This window comes from Alligator sinensis, unplaced genomic scaffold (genome assembly GCF_000455745.1).
Source record: "Alligator sinensis unplaced genomic scaffold, ASM45574v1 scaffold907_1, whole genome shotgun sequence".
NCBI lineage: Eukaryota > Metazoa > Chordata > Crocodylia > Alligatoridae > Alligator > Alligator sinensis.
This window is the reverse complement of record NW_005841925.1, coordinates 2334482-2343575: the sequence shown is the minus strand read 5'-3', so window position 1 is coordinate 2343575 and position 9094 is coordinate 2334482. Positions and strand designations below refer to the sequence as shown.

General features: G+C 44.9%; 1 protein-coding gene across 4 annotated transcripts in view; it reads left to right on the top strand.

The window, feature by feature from the left end:
- LOC102380390 (ribonuclease inhibitor) overlaps positions 1–6934 on the top strand; it is a 34206-nt gene extending 27272 nt beyond the window's left edge. For all 4 annotated transcript variants that reach the window (XM_006019193.2, XM_025198586.1, XM_006019194.3 and 1 more), the window contains 5 exons: positions 581–751; positions 1463–1633; positions 2885–3055; positions 5037–5207; positions 6099–6934. In XM_006019193.2, coding sequence (XP_006019255.1) covers positions 581–751; positions 1463–1633; positions 2885–3055; positions 5037–5207; positions 6099–6186 — 772 coding nt within the window. In that variant the 3' untranslated portion in view covers positions 6187–6934. The remainder of the gene's footprint in view (positions 1–580; positions 752–1462; positions 1634–2884; positions 3056–5036; positions 5208–6098) is intronic.
- Positions 6935–9094: the final 2160 nt, after the last annotated feature.

Sequence of the window (9094 nt, the reverse complement as noted above, 5' to 3'; positions counted from 1 at the left end):
CCCCCCCAACTGCCTAAGTGGTGAGCGTGGCCGGTCAGGGGGTGCATGTGCACCCCCCCACGCATTGCCACTGACCCCCCTACGCCCCTTCCCTTCCGCCACAACAGACTTACACTTCAAGACACTTACTCTTCAAGACACTGCTCTTCAAGCTGTTGGGCTGCATGTTGGAAATTGGATCAGTATTGGCCAATACGCCTCCTTAAAAATCAGCTATTGGTATCAACCCCCAAAATCCCTATTGGTGCACCCCTAATTCGCAAGCTTTCAAAGAACAATTTTTCCAACTGTTTAGTTGGTCTAATAAAGATATTGCATTTACCCAAGGAACCTTGTCAGGAATGTCATGGGAATGGTTTGATTGCCCCCAGTGCCCCAAAAGGTGTGGTGCAGGCTGCTTGTTCTATGAATACCAGGCCAGATCCTCAGCTGGCTGCACTCCCCTGGAGCTGCACCCAATACACTGACTAAGGAGATGGCCCACAAATCTCCCTGGCTGTATCCTGGAGGGCAGATACTGTTTTTTCCACTGACCTCTAGGGATGCTCCTACTGAACACTGGTCTTTCTCTTCCCTGCAGTCTGGAAAACTGTGGTGTGACAGCTGAGAGCTGTGCGGATCTGAGCAATGTTCTCCGTACAAAGCCATCCCTGATAGATCTGGCTGTGGGAGACAACAAGTTTGGAGATGCAGGCCTAGCTCTGCTGTGCCAAGGGCTACTGCATCCTAACTGCAAAGTACAGAAGCTGTGGTAAGCGAAGCCAGGGGTTGTTTAAATTCCTGTTGAAGGGAATTCGACATAGCTTCTCAGCTATGTGCACCATCATGCTGGCCTGATTCCACCTGGTCGGTAGAGCCCTCAGCCAGCATATTCCTTTTGAAGAAGGTACCTCTAGTGCAGAGCTTTCCAAACTGTGTGCCGTGACACATTAGTGTGTCGGCGGCAGTGTGTAGGCGTGTCGCGCGAAATGCAGAAAATTTTGCGGAAGGGCACCACGGAGCTCCCTTACTCGCGCCTGCTTCCCTTGGCCCCTCCCCCGGAACTGAATTACTGTGTCACGAAATGATGCATGTCTAAAAAGTGTGTCACCAACATGAAAAGTTTGGAAAGCTCTGCTCTAGTGGAATCAACAAATATCCCCCACCTCTGGTTCTATGAAGAACTCTGGACTGAAAAGGAACAGGAAAATGATGACTGAAAATGCATGACAGCACTGCTCTGTGTTCTGTCCAGGTTTATGTACAGAATAATGTAAAGGATGGAGTTCTTAGGGAAGCATCAAAGAGGTGTATGTGGCCTTTTTGTATAAAGGGGGGGGCAGGGGGGATGAGCTTCTTCAGGACTGGAAAAAAATCGAGACCAAACTCTCTTGTTCTGAATATCTGTCAACCTGCATGAAATAGTATTGTCTACCTTGATCTGTGTGAGTCTAGAACAAGCCAATGTTTTTGTTCTCTCCAGGTTATGGGAATGTGATCTCACAGCTGCTAGTTGTAAAGATCTCTCCAATCTCATCAGGACAAAAGAGTCCCTCATAGAGATGAGTCTGATAACAAATAGTTTGGGAGATGCAGGAATGGATCTGCTGTGCCAAGGACTGAAAGACCCAAAATGCAAACTCCAGTCATTATGGTAAGCTGCAGCAGGTTTTCAGCTCTCACAGCAGTGTGTTTTGGATAAGCTAACTTGCTGTGGAGTGTTTACACAGGAACTTCCTACATCATGGTGAACCTTTTAGGGAACTCGTGCTGATCTCGCTCTTGTTATGCTCATTTTCTATATTTTTTTAAAGGATTTAAATGCACTGATCCCACTGGTTAACAGGACTTGTGCTCCTAAATCCCTCAGACACTCTGAAAATCTCCCTTTTACCTTTCAGTTGAGAGGTAGGAAACAGCCTTATTCTAAAGAGAGCCCAGCCATTAAATATAATGCAATTTACTTCAAACAGCAATGCAGCATCTTAATGTAGGAGGCTCGTATGGCTTGATCCAGTAGGAAACTGAATGGTCATGGTTTGATAGTTTGTGTCCTGTATTAGACTCAATGTTCTCCCACTGCCATCTCTGAAACCTGGAGGTTTGAGCCCTAACCCATGTGTTGTGCTGCTTCTTCCTGTTCAAGAGGGAAGAAATAAATTTTGTTTTCCAAGGAAAAGCACTAGCCTCTGGGAATAAAGTCAGTCTCTCTGTTGGCTATAAACATATACATATGTGGCTCTGTTTCTGAAGGATTAGACATGAGTCAACACTTGAACTAACAGCAACTTCAAGACTTTAGCTACAGAAAGTCCTGCTCGCATATACCTTTCCCTGCTGGCTCTGTGCTGGCCCGCTGTAGAAAAGATTGGGATCTTTTGGTGTTTTGTGGCCAAAGGAAGGAAGAGAATTGCCCCCCTTTAGGGAGTCTGCACAAATAAAATATCTTTCCATCATTTCAAACTAAAAACATCATGGTTTTGCTACTGCCTGCATGGTCAAGTTTTATTTCGCTGTTTTGCTGACCAGGAACAGGAGCAATGCCTTGTTAAGGGGAATGGTAAGGAATTAGTGAAGAGACATGCTCACAAAGGTCACTAATCAAGTGCCCAGCAACGTACCTGTGTTTCAGAGCATGCACAGTTCTAACTATAATGTCACAGTGTAAATGAGCTTTGGACCTGGGGATACTGAAGATGAGGGTGACAATGGTACAGTAACTCTGTGAGGCATAGACATACTGAGGAGAAAGGACACAAATTGTATGAGGAAGGTAGGTGTATCAAGAGGAAATAGCTTGTATCTTCCCCCAGATTTGGGTGACTAAAATTTTAGGTAAGCCAGCGGGCATGAAAAATGACTTCTTTCAGTTTCTGAAGCTTTAGGTTTTTTCCCCCCATGGCAGGCTAAGGGAGTGTGGCCTCACCAGTGCCTGTTGTGAAAGTATTCGCTCCGTTCTCAGCACAAACATGTCCTTGAAAGAGCTGCAGATAGGTTCAAACAAGCTAGAAGATGAAGGAGTGAAACTGATTTGTGAGGGACTGCGGCAACCCAGCTGTAACATAGAGTCTATATGGTAAGTAGCTCCTAACATACTGGTATCTCTCCACCAACCAAGAATGGGTGGGTGAACAGGGGTGTGTGGAGGTTGCCAAATAGCTCCAACATAAAACTGACACTTCATTACAGCAGGCATTGCTGGGGATTGAATGGGATTTGTTATTGCCTGTTGCAGTTATACTTTATTGGGTATTTGCTGTCCCTTACTTGCCCTGCAAGGCACATATCAATGGGATGGTGTTAAAGTGGCACAATGGGCAGGTGGGTGCTATTACATTAATAGAGATCAGTCTTCCAAAAAAGCCTTAATTTCCCACAGATTCTTCCCTTCTATTTAAAATAGGCACTGTGTGCTGAGGCTGGGCATGCAGTGGCCCTTGAGGGAACAGAGCAAACCATGGGGAGACTGGAAGAATCTTCTGGGGCAGGGAACTGCTACTGCCAGTGGCAGGGTATCGTGCATGTACCTGTGATGCACTGGTGCAGCCCTCTTGCCATGCAGGATCCTGGGCCGTGTGGACAGCTTGCTGGCCTGACCCACATAGAAGTTCCTGGGTTCTGCTAGAGTGCAAATCCTGGTTTAGATTGGTAAGGCAATGGGGCTTTCTTTAGCCTCTTGCTATGCATACATTATGGTGTTCCAGCCCTACCAGGATAAGCCCCAGGTCAGTTCTAGGGGGAAAGGCAGAGCTGTGAAAAGGAACTGCGCACATGGTGCTGTCTGCAAGCCAATGACACTGTTGCCTCTCATGAATGAATACTAAAAAAGCTTTGGCCTGAATACAGCCTGACCAGTATCAGTGTTGTGCAATCGTCTCCCCCATTTCCCAATGCAGAGAACCAAGGGGCTGTTCTCCATGGCTCCAAGTACACAGACTAACTCTGCAGGGCCTGAGGAATCTTGTGGTGTTCCCATGGGAACTCTAGGGCTGGTTCTAGACACCAGAACTAGGACTAGGAAGCCCCACTCTGGGAGGAACTTTTCAGCTGAGGCCAACCGAGGATATCACCAAGGGTTCAGAGGACTATTGTTGTAAGCAGAGGCGGATCTGGTGGTGAGGGTGTGCAGTGGTGCAGTTGCACCCTGCCTTACTTGGTTCCTGCTCTACCCAAACTTTAAAACCAACTGCCTGGGATGGGCAGCAGTACTTCTATGCAAGCAGCACTGATTTGAGTTGTTTGATTTCACGGCGGCTTATAATCTGCCTGATTCCTGCTAACCTTGCTTCACTCCATAGGTGTTAACAGCCCTCTCTCCTTTTTAATAGTCTTGATGTTCCACTATTCAAACTATCCTTTCTTGTGCAATTTTGCTGTTTGGTAGCCCTTCCTGGTAATGTCTCTTCTATTTCACAGCCCTACAGACTGTTTTTTATCTATAGCCAAAAATCTTAACTCAGATGTAGTTATATTTCCTCAGGTGTAGAACAGTGCAGTACTGGAGGCACTGGCAAGACACTCATGAACACTAGATTTTATTTTACAAATTTGAACAAGGGCTGCACATTTTTCACTATGACTACTGAACTAATGAAACCAATATATTTTGACTATTTTAATCATTTTTGCCCAGTTTCTTGTGTTCCATTTTAAGTTTAAAAGAATCTAGCAAACTGGTGCACATTTCAGTGAAGTTGTTTGTTTTTGCTTTGATTTTTAAAGAGAATAATATAGTGCTAGACCCCTAGCATATTAGTAAAGCTTCCAGTTTCTTTAACTAAAAAAAATGTGTCACGTTATATGGGATGATGCACCACCCCATCTGTACCCCTCTTTTCAAAATCCTAGATCCACCCATGGTTGTAAGGAGCATTGCTTCATTGAAAACACACAAAGCAGCTATAGGGAAACTTCTGAAATGTCAAATGTGTGTAAGTGATCTGACCTGTGCTAGGCAGGGAGTCAAGATGTTGCTCCACCCTCCTTACAATGGCTCCTCTAAATGGAATGCAGGTCAGCAAAAGACCTTAAAAGCTTTTGTTTCTCTTTCCGTGCAGGCTGGGGGACAGTGATGCCACAGCTGGTTGTTGTGACAGTATCGCTGCTGTCATCAGTACCAAACAGTGCCTAAGAGAGATTGACCTGAGCAACAACATGCTGGAGGATGCGGGTGTGAGAAAGCTATATGAAGCAGTGAAAAGCCCCAACTGCAAACTGAAGCATCTAGTGTAAGTAATGTTTCTGGCTTCCATCCTGCTGGACCTGCCTGGCTTTATGAGCCTTGTTTAACTGGTGGGAGAGTGAAGTCTTGTAAAGGGAGATGGGACAGTGACAATGAGCAAAGCTGCCTCTGGGGAAGCCATTGACAGAATTGGTGACTTCCTGTCAGAGGCTAACTTTTCAGATGTACCATGAGCCGTTTGATTATGTGGCTATGCTCATGACACAGTGGCTTAAAGGGACCTGACGCTCCAGTGATCTTTTACAAAAGAAAACCTCCAAGTTAAGTGCCTGAAGGCCCTTTCCCTGCCACAGCTACAAATAGCTAACGGGACACCTCTTAACAGATAGCTGTGGTCCCCAAACACCTGGCCTTTGCTGGAGACCTGTTGGGTCATATGGTCTTCCAAGAAAATGGATTTACCTTGTTACCTCTTGTTAAGCTCCAAGGGCAGTTGTCTGAGTCTGTTGTTGATAGAAGTTGACTTCAGGTCCTGAGGGAGGAAGGGGGAATCCTGACCTTTTACTTCTGTTCCTTGAAAAGCTTTTAATTCATTCTTAATCCATGTATGCGATTGCCCGAGGACTCCACAAAACTGGAACATCAGGAAAAGGTCTTTAGCCCACTGGCCAATTCCTGTCTCAACAGACAGAAACCAGTCCTGCTATTGGCTTCTGTTCATTAGCTGGCCCCTTCTATCTGAAGATTAACTTTCCTAACAGCTACTTTCTGAGCAAGGGTCCCAGGCCTAGCAATGCTTTTATAGGCCTATATGGTGCCTTCTGGATGAATGAGCTTTTTATCGCATAGCATCTCCTTAGGGGTGCCCTCTGCATTTTCTCGCCAGCAGTTCTTAAGAGATTTGGAAACGGTGGAGCCTGTTCCCTTGTATTTTCAGGTTGTATGACATCTACTGGAGTTCTGAAGTAGATGATGAACTGCAGGCCCTGGAGGAATCCAAGCCTGGTTTGAAGATAATTTCCTGAGTCCAGATGCGACCATGTTCTGAATGCTGTTCAGGCAGGCCCAACTTCATCCACTTTGTTTATGACGCTAACCAATGAATATCTTGTTGCATATGCTTTCACCAAATAAAAAAAAAAATGTGTAGTTTCTGCAGAACAAGTTGTCCCTTAAGGGAAGTGGGGTACCTCCTGTGTACTCCTGGATATGTCAAATCTCGGGCTTGCTGGAGCTTCAGAGTTTTATCAGAGCCTTTCCACCCCCCGACCCCAAAGCAAAGAACACTTGGGCATCCACTGGAAGTTGGCCTTTACCCTCCAGCAGCATTTTAATTATAATCATGATTTCTGATGTGTTAGTCTGACTTTCTGGAAGTTGCTCTTCCATGTTGGTCCTGGCAAAAGCAGCCCTACGCAGTTTAGTAGAAATAGTTGGTGCTAGGAAAAAACTATCGGGGAAACAAAGCAAAAATATTTAAGCTCTAAAATCAAATGTTGCTAGGCCTTCTGTGGAACAGACCCATCTTCCCCAAAGAAAGTGGCTATGGTGAGAGTCTGTGAGCAACTTGGATTTGAGTTGCAGGTCATGTGATCCACTCTTTTACTGAAACTTGCTTCCACATGAAAGAAATCTATGCAGATTGCCTTAAAAGGAGACCTGCTGGTGTGCAGTTCTGCTCAAACTGGAAATAAAATAATTTTATGCATAATTTGGTCTGTTTAGAATAGCTCTATCTACTTTTTTTATTCTAATAAAGTTGTTTGCAAAGAATGAGGTTCTTATCTTTTTTTCCCTGAATGTGCAGAGAGTCCCTTTAGATGGAAATGGAAGGACAGAAAAGATAATTTGCTCTCTGCATTGAAGTGCAATTGTCATCTTGAGAAGCAGTGTGCTACTTGTCACAACCCAGTGATTTTGGTGCCTCGGCACGGTGGAATTTTCCCGCCACATGAGAGCCTCTTGCAAAAGTAAAGGTTTTCTGTTGCAGCAGAAGAACCTTGGTGCAAGAGACTTCCCGCCAATTTGCAGGATGCATTTCTTCTTTGCGGCACAGAAATGCACGGTGCAAAGAGTTCCTGCTATTCGAATGCAAATTTGTGTCCCGCTATTGGCCAGTTCTAAATTATTCACACGTGGCGGCTAGTGATTGGCTTGCTAGCAGTTTAAAATTTCGTGCGACTTCCGCCCAAGTCGAAGAACTTTGAGCGTGCTGCAGAGTGCCTCTAAAGAGATCTGACTTGCGGCTAGCTGATCGATAGACTGTTCACCTATCGATCTTTCTTCCTGTCGCCGAGCGCAATCCCAGACGTACCCTTTTCCCGCTGGCTTGATTTGCGGACGGATTAACTGGCTTGGGCCTCGCCAGCTGGAACAACTCACATAGTTGTTCAGACGACCGGACCATCTGCGTGGCAACTACAAGCGGCGTAAGTAAACGTTTTTGCAACCATTAAACCTTGTCTGCCTCTCCATTCACCAGCCCGCCCTGACAAACGAGCAATTTCTAAATCACCTCGAGTCGGCTCTGGCTGTCCGAGACACTACTAACACCTTTTTCCTTTTCTAATAAGGAAACAGAGTGAGAGTGCATGTATGAAACACTTAGCAGCAGGAAATGCCACTCAAGGCTTAAGTGAAAGAGAGAGACTTTAAAAGACTAAGTAGGACACACTGGTCTGTTTGAAACCCTTCTGATCTAATTGCCTAAGAGAAGAGCTTGTTTAAACCCCACTCAAATGCAAAATGCACTCGATTCATTGGATATATCTTGCAGGGGTGAAGTAGAGGAAAGGAACACAGTCTAAAAGCATAAGTAACTTGTTTCAGTTTACAGGGTCCTGCTCCAGGGTGGCCTGGCACAAAGATGCATACCTAATCAAATCTGTTCCCTGCTCTGCTATACCAACCACAGTTTCCTCTCCTCCCTGTCCTTCCCTCCCTCCCTCCCTCACCTGTTTCATTATAGAAGGCTAGTAGTTCAATGGTGGCTTCCAGAGCTTGGGCAGACGGGTGGCAGTGTTATGGGCTAAGTCTTGGTGCACAAGGAGAGGCCATATCTAGCCAAATGGGATCTAGCTAATGTATTCTTTTCTCTTTGCTTTACGGTTCAGGTCCATGTATTGTAAATCTTTTACACTTTATTTTGCAACTTACTGTATTAGGTACGTGCCTGGAATTTACAAAGGAGGCAAGCATAAAACCCCTTTGACTTTCTACTGATTTAAGACGGTATATAGCATTTAAAACAAAGCTCTTAGTATTATTACACAATGAGATTTAGTTATGTGATCATTATTTAGTTACTTTATATTGCTCATTGTAAAGCTCCAATTAAAGATACAGGCAGTCCTCAGACTTACGACACAATTGGTTCCTGAAAACCACGTCCTGAGTTGAAACGTTATAACTTGGAACCGATTTTCCTATAGAAAACAACATTATAAATGGGGGATTTGTTCCTGAACCAAGGCCCGATACCCTATTTTCACGAAAAATAACCCAGAATTTTGTACTCAATCAATTATAGATGAGTAATGTAGCTACATTAATGTATTTATACTGTAAATAGCAATCAATGATTTGGAAGGAGTTCTTCGAGGTGACTTTGCTGGACTTTTTGAAGAGCTCTTGGTTGGACTTTCCGAAGGGCTCTTGGCTGGAGTCTTCTCAGGAGTCTTGGCTGCAGGTTTTTCTGGAGTCTCGTCTGCTTTCTTAAAGAAAGTGTCCAAGGACGTTTGGACAGATGTTCTCTAGGGAGATGAGGGACACAGCGAACTTGTTCGCTGGCGTGGCTTGGCATCAGATCAAGTGTTGTCAAAACTGACATCATAAAGTTGAACTAGGGTGTCAGTTTATAAACGTAAGTGTGAAACATTGTAACTCGAAACGTTAAGTCGAGGATGTGCGGGCCGACTTCCGATCTCGCCTGGG